At 50.7% G+C, this 24,960-nt stretch overlaps 9 protein-coding genes and 1 non-coding gene across 10 annotated transcripts; 8 read left to right on the forward strand and 2 right to left on the reverse strand.

Moving 5' to 3' along the window:
- Nucleotides 1–1,426: 1,426 nt before the first annotated feature.
- On the forward strand, nucleotides 1,427–2,921 carry J4E82_002955 (uncharacterized protein; the record flags this gene model as incomplete). The annotated part of the gene is made up of 4 exons (XM_051729249.1): nucleotides 1,427–1,522; nucleotides 1,975–2,164; nucleotides 2,223–2,564; nucleotides 2,614–2,921. 4 exons carry the CDS (start codon nucleotides 1,427–1,429, stop codon nucleotides 2,919–2,921), a joined length of 936 nt encoding a protein of 311 aa, XP_051590964.1.
- A 409-nt stretch (nucleotides 2,922–3,330) lies between these two features.
- On the forward strand, nucleotides 3,331–4,406 carry J4E82_002956 (uncharacterized protein; the record flags this gene model as incomplete). The annotated part of the gene is made up of 2 exons (XM_051729250.1): nucleotides 3,331–3,547; nucleotides 3,595–4,406. 2 exons carry the CDS (start codon nucleotides 3,331–3,333, stop codon nucleotides 4,404–4,406), a joined length of 1,029 nt encoding a protein of 342 aa, XP_051590965.1.
- A 1,998-nt stretch (nucleotides 4,407–6,404) lies between these two features.
- Nucleotides 6,405–7,988, forward strand: J4E82_002957 (uncharacterized protein; the record flags this gene model as incomplete). Its single annotated transcript, XM_051729251.1, has 3 exons — nucleotides 6,405–6,461; nucleotides 6,651–6,922; nucleotides 7,547–7,988. 3 exons carry the CDS (start codon nucleotides 6,405–6,407, stop codon nucleotides 7,986–7,988), a joined length of 771 nt encoding a protein of 256 aa, XP_051590966.1.
- A 216-nt stretch (nucleotides 7,989–8,204) lies between these two features.
- On the reverse strand, nucleotides 8,205–9,436 carry J4E82_002958 (uncharacterized protein; the record flags this gene model as incomplete). Its single annotated transcript, XM_051729252.1, has 3 exons — nucleotides 8,205–8,444; nucleotides 8,496–9,236; nucleotides 9,287–9,436. The coding sequence occupies 3 exons, from the start codon at nucleotides 9,434–9,436 to the stop codon at nucleotides 8,205–8,207; spliced, it is 1,131 nt and encodes a 376-aa protein (XP_051590967.1).
- Nucleotides 9,437–11,284: 1,848 nt separating this feature from the next.
- Nucleotides 11,285–11,372, forward strand: J4E82_002959. Its single transcript has one exon. It is a non-coding gene; the product is annotated as a tRNA-Gly (tRNA).
- Nucleotides 11,373–14,357: 2,985 nt separating this feature from the next.
- J4E82_002960 (uncharacterized protein) lies at nucleotides 14,358–16,228 on the forward strand (the record flags this gene model as incomplete). The annotated part of the gene is made up of 4 exons (XM_051729253.1): nucleotides 14,358–14,555; nucleotides 14,610–14,865; nucleotides 14,915–15,058; nucleotides 15,111–16,228. The coding sequence occupies 4 exons, from the start codon at nucleotides 14,358–14,360 to the stop codon at nucleotides 16,226–16,228; spliced, it is 1,716 nt and encodes a 571-aa protein (XP_051590968.1).
- A 305-nt stretch (nucleotides 16,229–16,533) lies between these two features.
- On the reverse strand, nucleotides 16,534–17,875 carry J4E82_002961 (uncharacterized protein; the record flags this gene model as incomplete). Its single annotated transcript, XM_051729254.1, has 6 exons — nucleotides 16,534–16,765; nucleotides 16,830–16,906; nucleotides 16,974–17,075; nucleotides 17,141–17,180; nucleotides 17,237–17,580; nucleotides 17,636–17,875. The coding sequence occupies 6 exons, from the start codon at nucleotides 17,873–17,875 to the stop codon at nucleotides 16,534–16,536; spliced, it is 1,035 nt and encodes a 344-aa protein (XP_051590969.1).
- Nucleotides 17,876–19,050: 1,175 nt separating this feature from the next.
- J4E82_002962 (uncharacterized protein) lies at nucleotides 19,051–19,815 on the forward strand (the record flags this gene model as incomplete). The annotated part of the gene is made up of 3 exons (XM_051729255.1): nucleotides 19,051–19,173; nucleotides 19,223–19,708; nucleotides 19,756–19,815. 3 exons carry the CDS (start codon nucleotides 19,051–19,053, stop codon nucleotides 19,813–19,815), a joined length of 669 nt encoding a protein of 222 aa, XP_051590970.1.
- A 301-nt stretch (nucleotides 19,816–20,116) lies between these two features.
- Nucleotides 20,117–23,664, forward strand: J4E82_002963 (uncharacterized protein; the record flags this gene model as incomplete). Its single annotated transcript, XM_051729256.1, has 6 exons — nucleotides 20,117–20,159; nucleotides 20,207–20,312; nucleotides 20,362–20,374; nucleotides 20,425–21,220; nucleotides 21,269–21,345; nucleotides 21,754–23,664. The coding sequence occupies 6 exons, from the start codon at nucleotides 20,117–20,119 to the stop codon at nucleotides 23,662–23,664; spliced, it is 2,946 nt and encodes a 981-aa protein (XP_051590971.1).
- A 695-nt stretch (nucleotides 23,665–24,359) lies between these two features.
- On the forward strand, nucleotides 24,360–24,944 carry J4E82_002964 (uncharacterized protein; the record flags this gene model as incomplete). Its single annotated transcript, XM_051729257.1, has 1 exon — nucleotides 24,360–24,944. The coding sequence occupies one exon, from the start codon at nucleotides 24,360–24,362 to the stop codon at nucleotides 24,942–24,944; it is 585 nt and encodes a 194-aa protein (XP_051590972.1).
- Nucleotides 24,945–24,960: the final 16 nt, after the last annotated feature.

The following is a 24,960-nucleotide window of genomic DNA, read 5'->3' on the forward strand; positions in this document are numbered from 1 at the left end:
AAGAGCTCAGGGTCCATCACTGATCAGGGGACGATGTGGCGCTCAACTAGTGCTGGGTGGGATTCCGCACATATTGCGCATCTGCTTGTCGCGTACTGTGCCCAATTGAGGTTTTGGACCCTCCTGTTCTCCCGCAAGTCTTCTACTGTACATGCACACCTACTCTACAAAAGCACCTAGCACCAAGGGCGGACCTCATCTTGAGGATTGGGAATGCCTTGTAGTCATTGCCTCGGAACCAACAGCTAATCGTACATCGCATCCCGCCTTCTGCGCGTCGTCCCAGCCTTTCACACACCTCTGCGCAGCTGTCACAGTCTTCCGTTATTTAATCCGACCCACTCTAGCTCGATATGCGCGGCAAACGTGGTTCTGAATGCTTCTCTACAGCGTGTTCCAGGCCCCTGGAGTGGGATGGAGATGCCGGCGGGCGGTGCGCAATACCCTCACGTCATCCGGCAGCTTTTCGCCCAGAAAGTCGCTGAACCAGTCAAGGTTGCAGCACCGAGTAGTACCGCAATACAGTACAAGGAGGGGCAGTGTAGCTTCCACGGCCGAAGGACTGGCGGGGCATAGATCATCTCAAACACCGACGCATGCCGCTACGCATGCCGCGCCAGCATGGTAGACATGTCGTGCAGAAGCATGAATTGGACATTACCATAACAAAGCTGTTATCTGTCGCCTGGAGATACTAATGTGCTTGATGGTCAGGCGGTACTAGCCAGCGCTTGCTCAGTCGTTTGATCCATCATGGTCGCCATGTATGCTTCTCTTTACGACAATGACGATCCTCTCGAATGAGGCGCCTCGTTTTCCAACGCAGCCAATGCGGTTAGGTAGGTCCTGACCGCTCTCGTTTCAGAATCGAGAACCAGGCATTTCCCCGCACGCGCCTTGCATCTGCCAATCAGTAAGGGATGCAGGGTGGACTCCGTGGGACCGGCTAAAGCGGTGCGCCTGTATGCAACCATCGGCGGAAACAAAGTAACATATGCGAAGATATCTATCGCGAGTGATTTCGGATGGCAAGCCTTCGTTGCGATGTCTTGATAGAGTTGCTCGTGGCAGGAAGCCGCAACACGTGCGCTGCTTGGCTTGAATACCAACCAATCAGATCTTAGTTCAGGCAATGCGGACCTCTGCACCCGAGAAGCAATGCACCCGACAGCTGCGCCTTCTATTCTCATTTGCCACGCCCCGATGTATTCTTGCAGAACAGCTTCAGAAAAATGACGCAGGGTGCCAGTAACAGCACAATGGCCATGTGCATTGTCACCAAGGTGGTTGCATTCTTCGGAAAGTCCTCAAAATTCTGGGGAATGAGCAGGACGTTATCGCGTGGCACGTCACGGTCTCCATTGATTAGCGTGTAATCCGGGGTTGACTTCGATATATCGGGGCATATACCAACGCTCTGAGATGCATGCCCACGTTGAAGTATATAGTCTTCACTGTCCGATTTGAGACTGATGAAGACTCCGCTTTCGACGCACTAGAAAGTGATGCTCGTATAGTAAACGTAGGCATTCGACACTGAGAAGCCGAGGCTTCGACATCGTCGGCGCGAGTCCCCTCAATTAGACTCTATTGGCGTCGCTCAGTCCCCTCTTTTGATGCAAACGGACCCGCAACGCCCTATATACACTAAGGAAAGTTACACAAGTGACGTTCTTCTTGAAATGCTCAGAGCCCGCACTCTGGTTTCATTTGCGCACCTCAGATGTGAACTTAGATATGTCGAAAATATTGCAAAATCTTCTCAGTCTCATTACGACTTCTGCCGGTCATATTGCACTCAACCCTCTAGTGACGGCAACCCTACTATGGGCGTTAACAAAAGGGCCTACACAACTTCGTAGCCAACTCACAACTCGAATCCCTGCTCTTCGAGACCCTCACAGATATGCACGGATTCTGAAGGCCTTGAAGTGGTGTCTGATAGCTGGGACGGCATCAGTTGTTAACAAGCAGCTCAACCACATTGCCCTAAATGCAGGCAGGTTGCGAAGTGAGAAGGCAAAGTGGAACTGGAGCCGGGAGGTGGCAGTCGTCACAGGAGGATGTAGCGGAATCGGGGAGCTGGTGGTCAAGAGATTGATCAGTAAAGGGATAAGGGTAGCAGTGCTGGATATTCAGCAATTGCCTTCCGGGTTGCAGGGCTGTAAGACTGACCATCACTCACTGTGGTAGCTATTGCCTGGTACTGACGCGCCTGATAGATGCCGGTCTGAAGTTCTTCAAATGCGATGTTACCGACCCATCCGAAGTCTATTCCATCGCCGAAAAGATCAAGGAAACGATGGGTTCACCGACTATTCTCATCAACAATGCCGGTATCCTAGCTTCTCACACCATTCTTACCACATCCGACGTGTATCTTCGGAAGATCTTCGATGTAAATGTGCTCAGCAACTGGTATACCACCAAAGCGTTCCTGCCAGATATGCTTCGTCACAACAAGGGCCATGTCGTGACAGTCGCAAGTACTGCAAGCTTCGTTGGTGTCGCTGGTCTGGCGGATTACTGTGCGACGAAGGCGGCCATTCTCAGCTTCCATGAAGGTACGATGTTTGCTTTTACTCTTTGATGCAGCATGCTGATTCATGATAGCGCTCAACCAGGAACTCAAGCTCCACTACAACAGCCCAAACGTACTGACAACATCCATACATCCCAATTGGGCTCGCACGCCTCTTCTCGCACCCGTAGAACAGGAGCTCAAGAAGCAGGGATCTGCAATTATTGAGCCGACTGCCGTCGCGGATGCGATTGTTGGAAGGATCATGGGCTGCAGCGGCGGACAGGTCTTCCTGCCTAGCAGTATAAACAAAATCAGTTTGTTGAGAGGATTGCCGAATTGGGTACAAGAGAATGTTCGAAGTGGTCCGAGCAAAGCGATCTACAACACTGTCAAATAGGCGCAATTGATCTCGTATGTAGCAGTTCCGTAGTCGTGTTGTAATGTGCTACCACCCATCTCGCAATCCATGCAACCACCCCGGGGGAAAAGTGACTGGCTTCGGCGAGACTCATGCAGCGAGTCACTTTGTGTGGTAGCACGACCATGACTTGCCGGCACCAACTTACCCATTGCAGTAGGTTTCGGGGAAAAGTGTTGAAAACGGCATGCAACGTGCCGTGTACGCATGAGGTGTGTGTGGGCTCTGCCGTTCTTCTGCCGTGCTTCGGTACCATTCACGTCGCTAGCGCCTCCGTCGCGTCGAAGCCGCCGAAGAACGCGTCGCGTCTCCCCCCTCCGATTGCTCTGCAACGACATACAACACATTACGCCTACGATCAAACCACCAAAGCTATACGTCAAGAAGGATGGCAGAACCACAGGAAGACGTTCAGATGGACACCCAAGAAATTGAGCTGGAAACACCGCCCTCAGATGTCTTCATGGCACCTTCAATATCCAAGCCAGGCATTCTCGGCGGAAAGTCGTATTCGCACTTCTCACCAATACCGAAACGAATAGCAGACGACATGTCCGCAGAAGTCGTGCTAGGTGTTGATGAAGCTGGACGAGGTCCTGTCTTGGGTACTTGACTGCCTTATGAGAGCCCTTCTAGTCACTAACATGTTCAGGACCCATGGTGTACGGACTCTTCTATCTACCCATCGAACTGCATCACTCTCTCCTCGCCGAAACGCACCACTTCGATGACTCCAAGGTCCTGACTCCTGAAGTCCGCACAGATTTAATGCGCAAGCTCTGCACCAAGGGCTCAGATCTCTACGAGGCCGGCGGATGGGCAACACGCGTCATGTCAGCTCAAGACATCTCAGCGCACATGTTATCCCCCAACGTATACAATCTCAACGCCCAAGCAATGGATGCCACCATAGACCTGATCAAGGAGGTGCTGGCTCAAGGAGTGAATGTCAAGGAGATCTACATCGACACCATTGGCAAACCAGAAATTTACCAGAAGAAGCTAGAGAGGATATGGCCTACAATACGGATTACAGTCGCGAAGAAGGCCGATAGTCTATACCCTTGTGTCAGTGCGGCATCAGTGTGTGCCAAGGTTACCCGGGACGCCGCCCTGGACGTCTGCTACGAACCCTACCAGAATCGCGCTACCGAGGCGAACGAAGATGCTGAAGTCAAGGTGGCTTGGGGCTCCGGATACCCGTCGGACCCAAGGACACAGACCTGGCTGAAGCAGAACATGGACCCTCTTTTTGGCTGGGGTAGCGAGACTCGCTTTTCGTGGGGAACCGCCAAAGAGCTTCTAGAAGGGAAGAAACCCGACGTCGCTATCGAATGGCCTACGGAAGACGATGGCAACGACATGCGCATGACAGACTTCTTTAGTGGTAAGAATGAAGGTGGTGGAGACGAACTGGTTGACTGGTTCGGAAAGCGTGTTACCCAGGAGATGGATGTGTTCTGATCGCGTGCGGATACCGTACGAAATCGACAGCACCAGCTCAACCACAATCCGCACGTTGGATATTCTGAACGCAATCAGTGATGAAATTGGCACCGCGCAAACTGCCTATAACTTGATTCGGAAATCAAACTATGCAGGGCAGAGTATTCGGGCGCACTGATCGGTCCGTCCTGCACCGGGCGCCAACATTAGACGCAGGGTCTGCCAACTGCCCGATCACAAACAAGCAAAATCACGCGCAGACTATAGGTTTGGCACGGATGTCGTAATCGCACGCAGGGAGAATCCATCGAGGCAATTCAAGCGAGCATAGAAACATCGGTATTTGGTCCACAGAGCAAGAAGCGGTGAAAGGATATCCAAGCCATCTCAGCTGCCATGCTGCCTTTCGCATCTACTAGTCTTTGTTCTTTAGGCCCCAAGCTTGCAGTGTGCGCATGTTGGCGTCTACTGTGCCAACGGTCGTCCATGCAGGGCACCAACCATCTTCGATAATGCCCGCGCTTCACAACAACCGTGCGACCAGCCACGTTGACATATACAATAAATTAGGTCAATGTATCCGAGTCATCCTCTCTTGACCTTACAAGTAGCTGTCAATCCAATATACATGCTTGACTTCCGTTGTAAGAAGATCATAAGATCATCTACCTACACCACTCAACGCTTTGTCTACTCAAACTTCCCAGACCCAGCCTGGTTACACGATAACAAAACTTGAACTTGCCAAAATGTGCGCTGATGCCCTCGTTTGTCGAAACTCATCCAGAGATTACAGCAACCCCAGGCCGTTTGCACGAAGAGGCGGAATAGCCAAGCGCGGAGAAGGCAGTCTATCCACAACACCTAGCTATTATGAGAAAGAACTCAGGGCCTTTTACTACCAAACCAAGGCATCGCATGCAGCCAACATAGAAACCGACACCGACGCATACCCTCCCTCACCGCCACTATCGCCGAAGACCACAGTAACGCCGCTCAGGGTGCGAAGAACACAACGTGTTGAACGCAAACGCGACCATCCCTACCAACAACCTCCATCGAACCGCAGGCCGAGCTGGCGCCCGAATCTCAAGCAAGAGCTTTTACGCCGTAGCTCGATCGACTCTATCGTAGACCCTTTCAACGACGTAGGATGGTTTGAGACAGACTGTCAAGTGTCGGCAACACGAAAGAGATGCAGCACTGTTTCATTATCAGATCATGGCGATGTCGAAATGCCGAAGCCGCGACGGCAATCAACACTGCTACATCCATCATCGCCGGATATTGAGTCCTCCGGCGGTGTTGATTCTTTCGATGCTCCTTCGACCTCCAACGGTATGCACGAACAGAACCAGTCAACCAATCTTTCGACCCACCGATCAGTTATGGCTTCGAGGAAAGGCTCGTCATTGTTGCATCCATCCAGTCCTGCCAGCGACATTCCTTTGGGTGTTGAGCTAAAGACTGTCATGTCTTTACCCCAAAGTCCCTACGGGGAGAAGACCGCGCACATTGAGGTTCACGCTCACCAAAAAACTTTGCTTTTGGAGCCAGACATTACTGTTCTTCTTGTTGTCTCGGTTCTGTCATTCAGGTGTTATTCAAGGCGGCGGTGGTTGTAGAAAGCATTCATGGCTGCTAGTGTTAGACTAGCGTTCTTTTGGCTTGGTGTCCGCTTTCAACATCTGAGTGGGCTGCGGATCCGTGTGGGTCTTGCTTTTGCACCCACCGAGACATAAAGGCGTAAACACAACCGCTGGACTTCACCAATGCGGAGAGCCGGCGGAAGCCACCAGGACTTTCGGATTGCCCGGACATTCGCGACATTGAATGCGTGTAGGGAAGCATCCTCCGACTATAAAAAATACGACGTACATTATAGGCAGCTTTTTCTCATCACTATAGCATGCTTGGTAGCAACTGTTTCCAGGGTCGCAGCTGGTCAAGTCAACGTTGAATTTCAACAACATCGTCCCATTTCCCAACGATAGCAAGATCCCCAACAACCACACAATGGCAGCACCAGGCGCAGATCTTCTTTCGCGCAGCGACTTTCTCAGCGAAGACTTTGTTCTTGCCAACTGCGGCATTTGTGTGAAACCGTTCGACGTAGATCATCAACCGTTCGACAGAAACTGTCATCATATATACATGAGGCCCGCAAACTGTCATCACAAATTTGGGACTGATTGCTTTTGAAGACTGGCCAGGGATTGCGATCTAGAACAGGGACTACCCAAATGCCTTCTTGGCAAACAGTGGCCCTTCTTCAAACTCGACAAATCTGAATTCTTCGAGGGCGCGCGACAGGTACCCCTCGCCAACGAGGACTTTCAGTTGGATCAGCATCCCGACGCCTGGATCGAGGCGAAAACCTTTATCAAGCTCATTCGAAAGGCATTGTACGGTCTCTACAAACGAGAACAGACTACCTACGATTCTGATATCGAGCAAGGCGTTAACTTTGGCTGGATTCCAATGGCCCAGTACCACGCTTTGGTCCCCCATGTGTTTAGCGAATACTGCTTGGTGTTAGAAAGCTGGCACTGGAGATATTGAAGGTGCATTATGAAAATGGCTGTTATTTTCCACTCAAAAAGATGAAGGTTGGAGGATACACGTACAGCTTGAGGGAAGTGTTGGTGTGGAAGTTGAAATATTGCGAAGAAAACGAGGTACTTCCACCGCATTGGGTAGAATTCAAATTCACTCGAAATCAACATGGCACTTTCACCACTGATAACACCACTTTAACAAGGACTACCCTCTTATCTAGGCACGTTATCACGAGGTTAGTCCACTCACCAACCTGCTTCTTCACTCTCCTAGCTGTATATATGTCTGAGCACTTTCTCAAAAAAAGTACAACCAACTCTTTTCTCTGTTCTATATTTCTGAAGACGAGTCAACTTTCTCTTCCGAATCCCTCCTTACACCAAAGACAAGAAACATGGATGCGCCATTGAAGGACCGCAAATCTTTCCTCGATGAATGCATCGAGAGTAATGTGGATTGCGATCTCTGCGGAGGTTTTCTTTCACGTAGGAGCCAACGAATCCTTCTTCACGCTTCTTGATTACTGACATACTTGTCTTAGCAGTACTTCTCCGCATTAGAAGCGAATCTCATCCCTGCCACGGAGTATATTGTGGTAGTTGTCTCATCAATCACCTCAAACATCACAACACCTGTCCGGTTCATCCTGATGTAGTCCTCTTTTACTTCGGTCGTGAGCCGGAGTTTATGCCTGGTCAACGCGAGACCGCCAATACGCTCGATCGGATCACATCTGACGTCGAGGCTTCTCAGTTCGTCATACAACTATGGTGTGCAACTAGGCAGCTGTACGGCTACGAGCACATCTTCGACTCCGACATTCAAGAGAAGATTAAAGATACGCTAAGTGTGATCTGCGAGGTCTTTGATCACAAATCTCCTTTGCTCATAAAGGACGAGCATATGCCTGGTGTCGTGTCCATCGCGAGAGAAATGATCGAAATGAATTTCAAGTGTCAAAATAACCCCAATGAGGAGTGTGTACTAGGACACTGGCTACCGAAGATGGACCAGGCTGTGGGATGGGCACGGCGGACCTGATTTGGCTCGGAGTAGTCTGCTGGTTACACGGTTGAGGTATCGTTCGTATCTCATCATGTCGATGGAGGAGGCAGAACATACGATGAAGCTACGAAGGCGGACTCTCAGGCCTCGACAGGAGACAGGCACCTCAACTGCTACTATCGTCTAGCGTTCATAATAGTCATCTTTTGATTACATTTTGATGAAAGTGCATTAATTCATCGCTGATACTACCTACAGGTCATGCTTACTGAATCCAAGCTCATATATGTATCCCAAGACGAGCTGGCCATGTTGAATTACGTGGTCGGGATCCATGTGTTCCATGGTGTCATTGGCAGTGTGGATGTAAGGGTTTCGGTACTCAAAAGCAGATTCGAAGACGAACGACGCGGGGAAGCCACTCCTCATCGCAGAGCCATGATCGGAACACGCGTATCCACATGTGCTGTTCACATATGTGATGTCGGTGTACTATATCAAAGTTAGATCTGCTGGCTTGTATCTTGATTTGCATGCACTCACCTCCTTGATGACGCGAGTGATGTACTCGTTAAGCGCCGGATCCGTGAAATCGGTGATAAGACCAAAGCTCTCTGGCTTTCCAGCGTTAATAGTACCCTTTGTGTATCCAACCATATCCTGCTGTAACATGGCCCAGATATCCCTGCCGGCAGCCGCGTATTGCGTGAAGATGTCTTGACTACCACGCAGTCCTCCCTCCTCCGCCGCGTACCAGTGGAACTCGATGGAGTTTTGCAGCTTGCTTGGGCCGAAGTCTTTGTCGCTTAGCAATACGCGGAGAGCTTCTAGGATAAGGAACGAGCCGCTACCGTCATCATCAACACCTGGCGCACGTCCATTCATTCGGTCTGCTGAGTTGATAGAGTCGAGATGAGCACCCACAACTACAGTCCTGTTGCTTCGTCCTTGGACACGCGCAACGACAGAGTTTTGCGGCCATCGTGCGTGTGGGAATGCTTCGGCAGTAACACCCTTCTTTCCAGACTTCAATACTACATCTTGAACCTGACCAAGAAGCCACTGCGCAGCCTCGGCGCCGGTTTCGGTTTCGAAAAAACGCGTGTGAAAGGTAGAGTAGTACTCTAAGTTCTTTTTGATGTTATCCCAACTGAGTTTCGGGAAAAGTCGCTTGACGTTTTCTTGGTATTTGAACTTTTTGGGGTAGGGTGGTCCTGCTCTGACTGCGAGAGGTGCGACATGGGAGTCACTGATGTCGAAGAAATGGCTTCCGCAGCCGCCGCTCTAGGAGAAAGTCAGATCAGGTGAATCCTAGCAAGGTGTATGTTACTGACAGCGGAAAGTTCCCATCTCTCTTCTTCTGTGATCTGGGTAGTCTCTCCAGGAGCGACTTCAATAGTAAATAGCGCCCTGGGCGCGACCTGCTCTGGCTTCGCAAACACAGCGGTCGCACATACTGCGGCAAGGAGAGCTGCAGACTTCATCTTCGTAATACTGAGGATATCAGATTGCTTAAGTAGTTGAAGCCAGTGTGGTGCTCAACTCGTGCTTATGAGGCCAAATATATAGGTGTCTTGCGTCAGCTTCGGGGTGCATTCTTCCATCACGTTCCGCTTGGTGCCTTGTCTAACCATGGGCGATATGTTTGTGTGTATTCAAAGGATGTACCAAGAGTGGAGCGAGCCAATATCATAGCCCACAAGCCAATCGGGCTGTACAACAGATCCGGGGTAGATGCTAAGCGCGTCTTGTCGCTGCAATGAGTCTTGTCTCTTTCCTATCCTGGGGTAGTGCATCGTGTCTTCTTGTCGCGAAGAGTATATTTGCATTCAGGTAGAAAGTAGTTTGCTTGCTGGTCCGGGCTGTCGGATCATTTAGCCAGACTTTGATGGAATCTGGACAATGAGGGGGTTACGAGAAGGAAGCGAGGGTAAGACGTTGCACCTGCATGCACGAGACGATGTCGCGCTAGAACCACGCTAATGCTTCCACTATGGATCACGACCTTGGTCGTGTTCCAACTACCCAATGGGCATTCCTCACCCATTGTAGATATTGTGGTTTGCTTGCTGGAGGTGTACCTCTAGCAATTCGTTAGAATTTCTATCCGTGGCTCGCCCCGGCTCGCTGCGAAGCCGACCAATCGCATAAAGCCTTTCGTAACAGCAAGCAAGCGAGGGCCTACTTTTCTTTCGCTTCTCGTTCGTAGACGGCAGCGCAGCTGCCTAATCGTGATCGTCTCATACTAAATGCTTCTACTTCGCCGTTATCTTTTCAACCTCCATCACAATAGCACAAGAGCTATCAAGATTTTAAAAGGCACCATGGAATATCCTTGAACTGATAAACATCTGCTTGGAACAGCTCGACGTGTTAAGAGAAAGATAAAACAGCACGATATCGCAACGAATTACAGACGATCCGAATCTTAATTGACATTGTCATCAAGACGTTACAAGTCTACACTGACGTCTTTATTGACTGTCCTCAGTGTGTTCATGAAGCCCACCCATTTTGTAGCGCCTTCCAAAATTTCACAACGTAAGCATAAAGGGATTGAGCACAATCAGTTTTTAGAAAGTAGCCCGTAGGGATAGCTGGTGTAATATGTTTACAGGTCAACGAAGCGTGTAAAGATGTAAAGTACAGCACTTTAACCAGCAAAGATGGAAACCAAAGCTAGAGCACGTCACAGCCTGCACACTTATCTTCTGGCGACAGGCCTGTAGCATTCGGATGTTAGAAGGGAGACCATATCAACGAGAACACAGTCAGGCATACTTCGCATTGTATCTCCTATGATTCAGACTCGCGGTCGAATTCGGCATCGCGGTTTTGCATTGCTGCACACGGTGTGGAAGTAAGTAATCCAAGCGCTGGAGGTAAAGGGCAAAGAACGCATACTCTGAAGCAGCGAGCGTCTGTACGTGCTTGCAAGCGAAGCTGTTTGCCAGCAGGCTATCGTAATGGACGTGATGTTCCCGGTTGGACTGGTCGATATGCATGCCCCACCACGGCAAACCTCACTAAGAAAAAGTCTGCCGCAACACTGCCCCACCAAGCGGCCTTCTGAATGTAATCTCAACCGTCCAGTCTGACAGAACCACGAAAGACTTGGGATATATTGTTTCCATTTTCTGGTCATTCCATCATTACTAAGCAACAACTGGCCTAATGGCCCAATGGCAAGGCGCTTGACTACGACTCAGTTCGATATCAAGAGATTCCAGGTTGTAAGTAGCACTCAATTGCCACCTGTTCGAATACAGTTTCTAACATCCTATCAGCGACCCCTGGTTAGGTCATCAGTTCTATCATGCTTAGCATCTTTCGCATCGGTGGTTTAGTGGTAAAATTAGCCGTTGCCATCCTTCACAGGACAGTTTCGGCTAGCCCCGGGTTCGATTCCCGGCCGATGCATTACCTGCTCTAGCTATTCTTTTTGCGGTTGTACTGATCTGGGGATGATATTGTTGTGGCGGAGATGGTGGATGGTGCGGCAGAGGAGAAAGAACCTCTTTTTGAGGTTTGACTAAGGACAAACATCGAACACTACTTTGAACGTCGCATCTGCGAGCGCTAAGATTATATCTTAGAAGCTACTGCATTCTCAAAGATTGCTGCGAAAAGTTAGTTGATATGTGTGTGTGTGGCCTTTTTCACTCTTCTGGCTAGATCTTGTTTCAATTTGCATATGCATCGGACGAAGACTGGTATATGTTTCTCGCCTTGCAGGACAAACGTAGTTTTCTTGCAGTTCTTTAGATGCACGTACTCACTCGAAGGTTGCGTTGACTGCCTTTAATGAAATACCGCAAAGAGAGGTCGCTTCTATCAGTTCAATGGCGTCAATGCTTAAGCTTGGGAATTGGCACAAACAGTCCTGAAGGTGTCCTGAGTGACAAATGCACAGACCTATTGCGCGGTATCCCTCCCGACTGTACCTATTGGAGGTGATGGGAAAGAACTTGAGTGCGGTCTGGATGTGTAATTGCTTACCCTCCTTCCGCAAACAATACTCATCGCTTATGAACCGTTGCAGCTCGGCTTGTCATTTTCTCGAATCACACGTGCGGGGAGCCCTCACTATCGAGAGGTCTGCTCCAGAGCTCCATCGCACAATATCCATGGGTTCTAGTGGAAGGGCAACTTATAACCCGGATCCAGATGCTAGCAGCGTCTTATGGTATGGCCTGTTCGTACAAAGAGCTGTATCGATCTTGCTTGCAGCGTCTTCAGCGACAATGGCTCGAAGATAGAAGTCGTACGCGTTGCGCCCCAAACTTGGGCAAGTCGTTTCATTGAAGAGTGCCGGCACACGTACGTCTCGGCTAGACACTGGAGATATGGCGATAGTAGCCGCAATTGCCGTAGTTGCCGTAGTATTGAAAGCAGGTCAGATGGTACGTGTTATACCCGATTGGTAACGAGCAACGGCGAAGGTCACCGCTCCTTCCAATTTCTCAACATCTCAGACCGACATGTACTCTCCTGTATTAATCCCGAATAGTGATGATGGGCAGCGGCAAAGAATACCGCTCTCTTCAATATCTCAACACGGCTCACCGACACGTTTTCCTTTGACCTCAGCCTTCACGACTTTGACCGGAAAAAGCGCGTGTTGCGCCGGCTCCGTATACATCGCGTCTATTCTCGCAGAATTTGCGCGACCAGAGTGTTTCTCCACGGTCGCACCACAGAATTCGTACCACATACAGATGTACCCTTTCCAGTGTATTCTGATGCGATGGTCGAGCGCCTGTGCGGTAGGGGGGAAGACTTGGTGCGTATCCTACATGGCCCCAACAACACCCCGGTTATATTTAGTCGTGGCAATCATCAGGCTTCCTCTGACGGTGTAGTTGATCAAACCTGATTCTGTAGTTCGCGGGACCGAAAGGAAATACTTGGGATGGATTCTGGCAGGCGCTGTGCTGTGCGTATACACCAGTGTAAGATGGTATGGCTCCAGAGCACTAAATGCCAGTTGTTGAACCGAGCTAGCGTGCCAAGACCGGCACAGCACGACTTCCGCGCCGCTAACGTCCTGATCATCTCCATGAATAGCTAAAGCGCGAGCCACAATTTCTCCACGCCACTGAAAGCGGAATCCTCGCTACCAACCTAAGCACATCCAAGACCTGCTCGACTCCACAGATCCGTTGCACTCCGACATACGCATGCTTTTTGAGAAACACGTTTCATCCCGTTGACGACCATCCGCCAGCTGTTGCGTGGGATGCATAGTCGAGACCTGGGTAATCACTGAGCCACGAGCCTGTCCTAACGACATCTGTGTCGTGATACGCCTCCTCGCGTGCCCTGGCACAGCCTCCGCATTTCAGCTCGTATCAGATCTTCCATCGATGGATTTGCGTTCCAACAGATCTCCTGCATCTCGCATATCGTTGTGGCGCTGGAATTCGCAAAACCCGTTCGTCAATCTGAAGATCACGAGCAAAAGCAATGGTGCGCTCGACCAGTTGTATGCAGGCGAGGATGCGCCATTCCCCACCCATCCACACGAACCCATAACACAAATCCATCCCTGAAGGACATTAGACTTTGAGACTTCCTTTTCTCTGTTTGTTCTTTCTGAGCTGTACAGCAGTCCTGAATTACTACTGCTCGAAACTCAAGCCACAATCTTTACTAAGACAATTTTGGCTGCATGATGTGGAGAGGGAGCAAATCATCTGCCTTGTCCGGATAGCTTTATCGTCTCATCGTGACGACATCGCATCTACAGAGCATCTCTCCGTTATCAGATACACATGGTACGAATAAGGGAGTAGGTATACCGACGCGCTGGAAAAGACCCTCACCGTCTTGACCCTGAGAGACCTTCATGAGCCCTGAAATGTCCCTGATACAGAAGATCAGCCTTGAGAAAAGCAGTCGCGCACCGAAGGACTCCGGAAGGGTACCTGAGAATCAGTACCAGGTGCTGATAGCTTCACTAGAGCAACCGTGCTGTACCATGGAAGACACTGGACCCCTGCAAAGAAAGGACTAGTTCAACGGCAAAACAAAATCATCCCCGCTCGTGTACCTTGCAGGCTATGACAACTCGACGATTGGCTCCCCACTACGCCTATGCAGCATTGCTATCTCTATAGCGACGTCGGCGAGGAGCCGTGAACCATGCGCCTGTGTCTGCGGTGCTACCCCGGGCTGAAACGCCATGCTCAATTCGTCGTACAAGACGCTCTCCTCTAAACATCCTGGTCTCCTCCATTTCCTCTCGACCACGCTCTTTTATTCCTGCCCATACGTTCGTTTCACCCGTGTACTTCTCATCAGACATTCACCCGTTTCAAGCAACTCCCCACGGCCTGGTCGACAACTCTGCATGAATTCGCGGAGGACACAGGACACCGGACAGCATTATCGTCACCTCACACAATGGATGTCAATGCCAGCGCGGTCTCACCCTCCGGAACTCCTCTGCCCTGGCAAGTCCCCGACAGGGGGCCGCTCCATCTTGCCATCGTCGTCACGCTGGCCTTGACCGGGCTGTTGATTTATTCGCTAAGAGTCTTCACTCGTGGAAGGCTCGTTCGCTCGTTCGCCATCGATGATGGGCTCATGGTACTGGCCGCTGTACGTTCGAAACTTGGAGTGAAGAGGTTCTATATTAGCTAACACTCAAAACAGCTATGCACAATAGGAATCTTCATCACATTCACTGGAGTCGTAGAGCTTGGTATCGGACAGCAGGAGGATGGCTATGTCTTACCGGTCAGCAAGACCGTTCAGATGGGCCCATGGATGTGGGCGTTGAATTCACTCGTCATCTTAGGGCTGGGTGCTGTTAAGCTATCGGCTACTTTTACTCTTCTACCTCTGGCTGACGCCGGGAGTCGTTCGTGCTTGCTGATGGCACGCACTATTCTTCTCATCGGACTCATGTGTAGGTCTACAGCCACGATATTATCTAACGCAGAAGCTGATGAACACAGTACTAGTATTTTGGCACACGGTTGAGTGGTTCATATCACTCCTCGCTCAATGTGTCCCTCTAGTAGCGGCCTGGGACCTTTCAGATGCTAGGGCATTGTGCATGTCGCAGAGCGAGTCCAAGCACTGGGCTCTGGCGAACTACCGTAAGTATCGCCGTCCATGAATACTAGAAATGGTACTGACTGGGTGGTCCAGCCATCAATGCTGCATCAAGTCTGCTATTGATCTTGTTCACGATCCCTATCGCCGTGAGCTCTTCGTTGAAGCTCGGATCTACCCTACATCTTCTTGCGGTGGTATCTTTGGGACTCTTTGCATGCGCGGCAGCTATCATCAGAACCTGGATGGTCGTCACGTCATGGGCCGAGGTCGGCTATCGTAACAACTTCGACTTGAACTTCACCACGTGGGGAATTTGCGAGTTCCTGACCGCGATGATAGCTGTTAACCTTAGCACCTTGTTGCCTCTCGGTAGAGCAATTCGCAGTCCCGCTGACGCTGCCCGTGACGCTCCACGTTCCGTTGGCATCTCCGGCCCCGTAGCCGGTAGCACCGTTCACCTACTCCATGGCGATGTCGACGAGGTAGTTCCTAGCTACTCCGAGACTTACCCAGAGGAAACAAACCATTCTTACAACTCCCGCTATTCAGGTCAGACAGTCATCTACAGGCCCGACACAGCCTATTTCCCCTCCCACTTTCAACAAGGCAACCACAGCTTATCGCGTTTCCACGACGACGAATCAAATCTCGACTTTGACATTGAGGCTCCGTCGACACGGTCCAGCCCTCCTCGTAAGACAACGAAACTAGGGCCATCGTCACGCTTCTCCGCGTCAACAGTCAGCACACACACACGTAGAGTGAGTGACTGGTCACAGCTCAGTGGAGACTCACACAAAGACTCTGAAGCCGATTTTGAAAAAGAAAAGAGTGGAAGAGTCAGAGTGAGCGCAGTGGAACTTGAGGAGATTGTGAAGAGCTTAGGCCTGAAGAGACACGGTAGTCATGGGACTTGGGACAAGGAGCTAGGCTCATCCGAGGATAAGAGCGAAGATGGAGGAAGCAGTGTTGCACCAACAATATACCTCGAAGACGACGACGTAGAGGTAGATGGAGCTGAAGACATATGCACATGCCCAGCGCCAAGGGCAAGGGATGACGCGAGTATGCAGGCTGAAGCAGACTCGAGCGAGGTCACTGTGATACGCATACGTGGCAGCGCGAAATGCAGTCTCCATAGACAAGAAGCTGGCGCTCGACCGGCTCATTCGCGACTCAACTCTGGAGAGTGGATCGCGCGCGCATCGTGAGAAATCTTCCCATCACGGATTTTCCTTTGTTATCGACAGCGACTTTTTCCTTGAAGACCATTTTGCGTCTCAAACCGCGGCGGTGCCGTTTTCGGCCGGAGTCATATACCATCATCATCACCATCTCTTTCTTACACACATCATTTTATGTTCTGCAAGGCAAGAAAAGACGCCAAGAACGCGCGCCTTGCACGTATCGTTTCTACAAACTCAGATAGCTCCTACAGTCATAGTCAATAGTTATAATTTCCTAACTCCCACCTGAAATGTCTCGGTGCTGTCTACTTCATGAACGGGTATCGAATTTACTCAGCCCACCGCTTCCTGACATATTGCGCCTGGTGGCCACCGGGTAGCTCACTAACCCAAGCATCAATCTCTTCTTTCACGACACGCGGAACCGTGCACTTGTTCATCGCAGCAGCATTCTGCGTCTTAAGCGTAGGACAGTTCTGATAGCAAGGCGAGTCAAGAGCACGTTGGAGCGCGTCGCCTTGCCAGCCGAACAGGTAATCTCCGTGGTTCGCGTAACCCGTCCTAATCGACAAACATCGAACATTAGTGGCCGCATTTTCTTGCACGAATCGTAACGAGGGCTTACCCATCGCCGAAACTCCAGACGAATGGTTGACTACCATCCTCAGGCCAATCAGCCTTGTTGTTAAACTTGCTTGTGTCCTACAATGATACGTGTACGAAGTCAGTATATGCCCTCAGATACAGTTCGTCTAGGGATGTCTCGTACCCAGATGACTTCGTAGAAGAGTTGACCCATGCGTACGGGATGACTGGCGGGACAGGGACCGCCAGATTCAAAGGAGCCGAACTCGGGGTAACTCATGTGTGCCTAAGATGTGGGTATACAAAGTCAGTATATGTCTCATATTCAGTTCGTGAAGGGACATGTCTCACCATATGATCTGGGGAATCAAGGTTGACTCCGTCCCAGCAGCTAGGTGGGGTATTAGTAGGACCACAAAGGCGGATAGATGGATGAGCATGACGTACGTGGGGAAGCGAACTGCGGTCATGATGCCCGTCTTGCATGGTTGGGTGGGGAAATCAAGAGTCTGCGGATCACGCGTATTGATGTTGTCTAGACAAGTGAATGTCAATTGGCGGAAGCGCTCGGCTTCTTCCTTGGTACGGGCATTCACGTCGCCAATGAACATGCGGAAGCCGGGCTGGAAGGCCTGGACTTTGGAGGTTTGCTGGAAGTTGTAAAGCCCATCTTGCATGTAATATACTGTCATGCCTCCGTTGACGCCGTTGAAGCCTGAGTTGGGAATTTGAGGAACGCGCTTGTATGTGCCGTTTCGGGCTTTGAAGTATAGCACGGCTGTCCAGTAGTTCTATGGGCTCGTCAGATTGGCCCAGACATGTCGAGGTGTGAGTAGTATTGCTTACGGAAAAGTCCTCGCTGAACTGGCAAGATGTACATGTCGACTCCCCTGGCATGTCCTTTTCCGGGTCCATGGTAACATTGAAAGAGTTACCCCCCAGAATTTGATGTAAGTGAGGAGATGGAGCCTGGCCAGGTGTGACCAGCGGATCCAATCTGTCGATGACTAGCTGAGCGCATGGGAAGCGCAGCAGTGCAGTTGCAGGTGCGGCAAGCGCCAGAGCGGTAGCAGTGAACGCCTTCATGTTGAAGAGAGTGGTGAGCTGTAAGGGAAGATAGCAAAATGAAAGTACAGCTGTGCGCAGAGTATAGCACGTCTTATACAGCCGCGTGAGATATGCATACGATGTCACCGGGATCAGGGGTGGTAACGCCGAGCGGGTATGCTGTGTCGCAAAGGCATAATCCGGTCTTGGTAGAAATCAAAATGGGCATTATCTCGTGTTGGGATGGAGCTAGGGCAATTATGGATCCTTGAGTTGGACGCGGATACATGCTGGCATCGCATGGATGGGTTCGATACATATCAACGTCTCTTAATTGTCATTCCCGATTGCTCATCATCCACTCATGCCTATTCCTCCTATCGTATCGGGCAACCATGCCAGTCATGGTACTTCTGGTGGCATCGAGTGCACTTCGTGATCGGCTGGGGCAATTCGCACAGTCTCATTACGATGATGAACGTGACGCATTTAGTCGGCAACAAAGCTACTGTGATTGGAAATGACCCCTCCTCGAGCCCGGACAGCTCCAGTGATGTTGATCTCCGAGATTTGTCGAATATCGCAAGTCTTGACATCTCGTCGGCAGTTGCATCGATGGATAGCGGAACATGTAACGCCCCACTTGTACAACGACACCCCACGTGGCAAGGAAGCGATGACTGGTTGTTTGGTATTTTGGCTGGATGATGTTCGTGGACGTTGAGACAAGGTTCCACGAGCCTCAATCTATCCCATTTGCCGCCACGCCAAGTTGTGGGGTACCAGTATCCCCAATTCTTTTAATTGTTCAGGCCCCGTACCTCATCAATGCATGCCACTCGCACGGGATTCTTGGCACGTTATAGATGATTTGCGCATGCTCATTGGACCATTACAGGGCGCCCAGCTGAGGAAAGTGAACGACGACAAAGGAGGGTACTTGCATGGCTTGGGCGAACGGCAGGTCAAAAGAACAGGCTGTTTGAGTAGAATGGATCTGATCGCAAGGTGGGAGACTTGATCAACCGGGTACGCTTCCTTGAAAGTAATATAGTCCATGTGGTGCTGTCAGCTAGAGCCTCTGAGATCTCAGATATCCTTCTGGAATACCGAATTCTTCTGCTGCTCGACTTTAGAAGCCTTCCCATCTCTTTTTCATTGGACAGCTTGTTACACGACATTTTTTCTCCTTACTGGACAGCTCTGAGTTAGCCATGAGAACCGCTGCTCTCCTGGCATGCTGCGTGTCGGCCGCATCTGCCGCGTTTGACTTGAATCGGGGTGGTGCTGTTCTCAAAGCACCAGCAGGCGACTTGTTTGCGACCGTCACAGGGACTGTGAGTTGCTCCCATGCTGTATGTGATTGTGTACCAACTACATGTACAGTTTACAGTGCCGAACCTGTCAGGCACCAATCGACTCTCGATCTGGGTAGGCATTGGTGACACACTTGAGCAGGATAACGTCCTTGCTGGTGGTATTGTTTATAACAGTACCCTCAAGAGCTTCTCTGCGTACTTTCCTGGTCCAGTGACAGACACCACTTCGACTGTTCCTGTTGCAAACGGTAACTCAATCACTGTAACTGTCAACATGGCTACCGCTGGGGGTACAGTGACCATCGAGAATAAGACACAGAACAAAAGAACGACACAGACATTCGCAGCCCCTTCCGGCGTGGACCCATCCGCTTTAACTGCTCTTGCGGCAGACTGGTTCGTCCAGGCATATCAAGTAATTCCAGGTCAGCTGGTGGCCACACCAAACTTCGGGACGGTATCATTCACTGCGGTGACTGCGACGACCAAGAGCGGCGTGAGCGTTCCGATCTCAGGCGCAGGAAGATATGAGATACAAGGAACCAGTGGACAGGTTAGTCGTGCGTGTTACTTCGTGTACTTCGGCTAATGTTTGGGCAGATGTATTCGAAGACGACAATATCAAGCACTGGTATCTCGGTGCAGAGACAGACGGTTTAGGGAGACCATGGCCGAGAGATGAACTAGACGTTGCTGTATCGCTGTATCGCCGTACATAGTGGCGAATAGACGGGTTGAGAATATGCCATGTACATATTATGTTTCTAGGCCTGGAGAAATGCATGCGATATCGAAGTACTAATCCGCGATGACGATGATAGAAGAAGACGTGATGATGATGATGATGCTGATGATGGCGTTGGTGAAGCAGCAGCGATGACGTTCGCTTGGGCGGCTTTCCCCTCCACATTTCTCGACGCGTCGCGACATCCCGTCTGCATTGTGCGACGACAACGCAAAGATGCGCTTCAAGGCGTCAATACAGAACATTACAACCTTTACGAGCAGGTACACGTGCCTCATACGTGAGATGGCAGCTGACACCGTGTAGAGCTTACAGCGTCGCTCAATTCGCTCGGCCCGCTCGCGTGGGTGAAGCTCAGCGAGGAGCAGGTATGCTTCACCATCATACCAGAGCAGGGCACACAAGTATGGGCGTGAGTAGACGCTTCGTATCTTGGTGTCGCTCGTTCTAACCAAGTGTAGTGTGCTCTCAATTGTAAGCATATCGTCTCGTCTTGGCCGTGTGGAGGTTAACGCGCCGCGCAGGACTCCATCTTTGAGAGCATCAGCGTGCAGTCGGCTGCAGATAATGTCATCAACCTCGAAGTTCCGCTCGCGTCGCTGAATCGCGCCCTCAAATCGGCCTTCAATGCCACGTCGGCCCAGATACGCCTCACCAAGAAGGACAACCTGCCCGTGCTCGCTCTTACCGTCACCACTACCCCGTCCTCGAACACGTATAGCGCCTTCCCTACTACTTCAACCAATGAGGATGACGACGACGATGAGTACGGCGACGACGATGACGATGGCTTCGATGCCGCCTTCGACAACGAATTCGGTGGAGGCAACCGCGAGACCATCATCACGCAAGAGATACCTATACGTGTGCTTGCTCCGGATACGGTAGCCCATCTGCATGAGCCTGTCTGCAGGGAGCCGGACGTGCACATCATACTGCCGCCCTTGATGCAACTGAAAAGCATCAGCGACAGGTTCACCAAACTAGCGCTGGCAGACACCACCAAAGCAAGTAGTGCGACGACCGCAGCGAGAACCCGCCTAGATGTCTCGGCCAATATGCACGGATGCCTCAAGATAAGCATCAGATCTGACGCCATGAACATATCTTCCATCTGGACCGATCTCAGCAACCCGGAACTAGACCCTGGCCACGTCGCTGGCGGCGAGGACGGCGTTGCTGAACACCCAAGCACGCGTATGAAGCAGCTAGGGTCGGCCGATGGGCGTAGCGAAGAAGGGTGGGCCACAGTGAGGATTGACGGGCGGGATTGGGGCAAGGTCATGAGTGTGGGCAGACTGGGCGGACGGGTCATTGCTTGTAAGTTTCACGAAGCCCACTTCTACCAGCATGCTAATACTCCAAAAGGCTTCTGTCACGAGCATGCACTCATTCTCTACGTGTACTTGCCCAACGATAATGGCGAGGACGAGTCAGTCTTGACGGTACGTTGCACTTCTCATGCTCTCATCCACCACGCTGACATTCACTCAGTACTTCATCAGCTCCTACAGCGCATAGCAAATTGACCTTGGTACCCGCACCACGCTTACGAGTCACGAACTAGATACCATTTCTCGCGAGAGCTCAACTTTCAACACACTTTCACGTCGTTGTCCACCGTAGAAGTACTTCCATGGTCTTGTGGTGACGTGCTTCAACAACTTGCTAATCCGGCATTCATAAGGGTCGCATTACTCGTGTGCAAGCTACAAAACGCGGCTGGAAGCGCTGGCGGAAATTAGCATGCCATTAGCCGAAGGCAACAGAAGGGCGCCTAGAACTTCGAGCTACGGGCACCACTTCCAGACTACGCCTCGTGCTTCGTGTTACCTTTTCACGACAGTATAAAGTATGTCTATGCTCGTGTCTTCGAGCGAGATAGGTTTACTCGCGTAGATCTTCCATACTGCAACATGGACGAACTAGCTAAAGCTCCTTTCACCGCCTCACTGCCTTCACATCCATCCAACCTGAGCGACGTGCACACAGTCAATACCGACGATACATGTTTTCTCACCAATCTTGCGACTGAACTCGTTCATCGTATAATCGATTTTATACCCCCCGCATCCCATATCGACTTCGCATGTTCCTGCAAACATTTATACGCATGTTCCACGGACGTGTTCAAGCGCCATCGCGACGCCCAGCTGAAATACGGTGTTGCGTCTGATATTGACCCCGCTACGATTCCCACTCTCCTTCGAAGCGCATTTGGATACGGTGACCCTATTCTAGCATGGCACGTTCGATCCTTAGAAGTCTGGTACGACCGCAGAGGATGGGACATGTGGAAAACGCTCGATTTTGAAACACCCGTCGATCAGAGTATGCAGTCGCCGATAGCGTGGGAATTCATACCTGGCGAAATCGACGATTATTTAGAGCGACTGGAGCAGGGACAGGGTCGTCTTCTACCCCGGCGTATCGATGAAGCACGTACGCAAATCCTGGACGGGCATGATACTTACCTAAAAGCCCTCCTTATTGTTCATTGTCCGAGACTTCGAGATGTCAAGTTTGTCTTGCCAGCACGTCACGAGGTCGAAACATGTTCTTGTCTTGGATGGCTTGACACCTTCATAAACGATTCTCATAACAAGAAGACTTCTTGGGGCCCGGGACTACAAAACCTACAATCAGCCGCGGTCGGCCTACCTTCAGGGACCTGGATGGACGATGCCTTCCATCCTAACACAGAGCCTCTGAACAGCATAGGGATACTGGTACAATTCCTGCGTCTACCTCACCTGGAAAGGTTATATTACAAAGACCTCGAGGACACCAGTGACGATGATGTATCTTGGGAAGTGTTAGTACCAGCCGGAGCTTCCAGCATCAAACATCTTTTCCTGGACAATTGCGGCGAGCTAAACAGCGAGCCTCTCAATGCTCTTGTGGCCGCCCCGTCAGCCCTCCAAACAGCCTGTTTTCGCGCCGGCGATGCATTACTTGAACACGCCGACAATTGGGTCGGCAGTCTAGGCAGCTGTCAAGGACAGTCGCTCGAAAGCCTGATGTTCTACGGCTATGGCTCTAATGGTAGTATTCATGGCTATCGCTGCGGCGCCTTCCGTCCGGAAGAGCTCAACGATCACAGAGCTTTGAAGCATGTCTGCATGGACATTGCAGATTTTGAACTCGAAGCCCTCTACAATATAAAATGCGATAGAGAAGAGTGGGAAAGCGATGGAGCGCTTGCCGAACGCACTTTTTTCGAATGTGTGCAGCAGTACGAGGTAATAGTTCTTTGGGGGTCGCTTGGTAACTTTTACGTTCAATGGGAACCGACTGAGGAACAAGGCTTTGAAGATGCGGTGATAGCTGCCCTCGGACCCGAGTCTTGCACACTAGCCATGTACTTGGAAGATGTAGAGAAGCACAGCGCAAACTTGAGTGGAATAAAGAGCCCATCTCAACCCATGGAAAAGGATAAGATCTGGTTCCGCCGCGCGATCGAAACAGCAAGGAAGCGTGGCGTCGATCTCCACACACTCACAAATCGGAACAAGCCAATCCACCAGATCGAGTTTCCTGAGGCGCCTGACAAGTACGACCTCAAGACTGGACCATGGGGTGAGAGACCGGAGGATTGGGTCTTCAATGTGTATACCGGCCGCAGGGAACCTCAAGGCTGCGGGAAATGCGGGGATTGTGATGTTTGCTTTGGTTACTACAGTAAAGAGATGTGGGATGGACTGAAGAAAGAGCCAAGGAAGATCCTGTATGACGGCAAGAACCAGGATGGGACGGAAGACTAGTAGGAATGGATTGATTCTCGATTACGAAGAGTCGTACTGCGGGTTTCCTTGAGATTATACATGCGAACATATCGACTATATTCATATCGCAATGTCTTTGGAGATGAGCCTAGTCATGGCATGTGTTATCGAGAATAACTGCCACAGTCTGACTGTGAAGACAAATAATTCTATTCAATGATCGAGCATGACGTCATCTTATGTATTCTCAACCATCTTCCATTATCTTCTCCCTGTTCTTTCGTTTCGTCACGGCCTCAACAATTATGCTGTCGGGTCACGAACATCCCCATATGTCCCAACAAAATACATGAACAGCCGCAATTGGGACACTAATGAGGTCCTTGCCTAGTGGCTGACAGTCAGCTGGTCAAGTGATCGACGCACTCCCCTGATCTTGTCCCTGGCTGCCTGAAAAGTTTATCCAATACCCCAATCGGTCGTTTTCTTGGCTTGTTTGTAACCTTGTGATAGGGCAATGTTCTATGCGTTTTGTATGTCTCGTGCTAAACGCCACAGGACGGCAAATACGATCTGTTAAGCAAATGACCACCTGAAAGTTCCAAGTTCACTCAACAGATCTTTAGCTATCATCATACTTCAAGCATAAAACTCACGATGCTCCAAATGTCTTCACTTTCTCTCAATTCGTCACCAACCATTGTTCTCATCACCATCTTCCACTGCCATCCAAAATGACAACCCCATCACAACCGCCCTTCTCTCCACACCACTTCCACCGCATAACAAACACTTCGAACCCCTCAAACCCCACCCTCGACGTCATAAATGATGCCGGCAGACAAAACAGTACCGGTCTCCTCAAACTAACTCGCGAAGGGTACTACTCTGGCCAATACTGGTCATTCACCCCTTCAGGTACACCTCATTTCCCTCCCCAAGCCAGCGAGCCATCAAGAGATACGACCTCCACCTCCAACACCTACCGCATCCGAACATGGTGGCTGGGGCCAAACCGGCAACTCGATGTCTACGAAGATGACACGTCGAAAGCGGTGCTGAGGCGGGCGGACGCTACTGATACAGCAAATGCGCTGGACTGGAGTGTCGGACAGTGGGAAGATGGTACGTGGTGGATTGGGAATGAAGCGAGTGGTGTGTTGAAAGTCTTGGATGTTGGCGAGAGGGAGGATAGGAGGGAGGTTGTGTTGAGTGAGAAAGACGAGGGGAGGAAGACGCAGAGATGGAGAGTTGAGGTTATTAGGGAGATTCTTGAACAGGAGTATCATGAAAGACCTATCACTCCGACTCCGGAGTAGGCGATGCAGTCCTGAA

The sequence above is a fragment of the Alternaria postmessia genome, assembly GCF_024291825.1.
Source record: "Alternaria postmessia strain BMP 2775 chromosome Unknown scaffold_12, whole genome shotgun sequence".
NCBI classification, from domain to species: domain Eukaryota; kingdom Fungi; phylum Ascomycota; class Dothideomycetes; order Pleosporales; family Pleosporaceae; genus Alternaria; species Alternaria postmessia.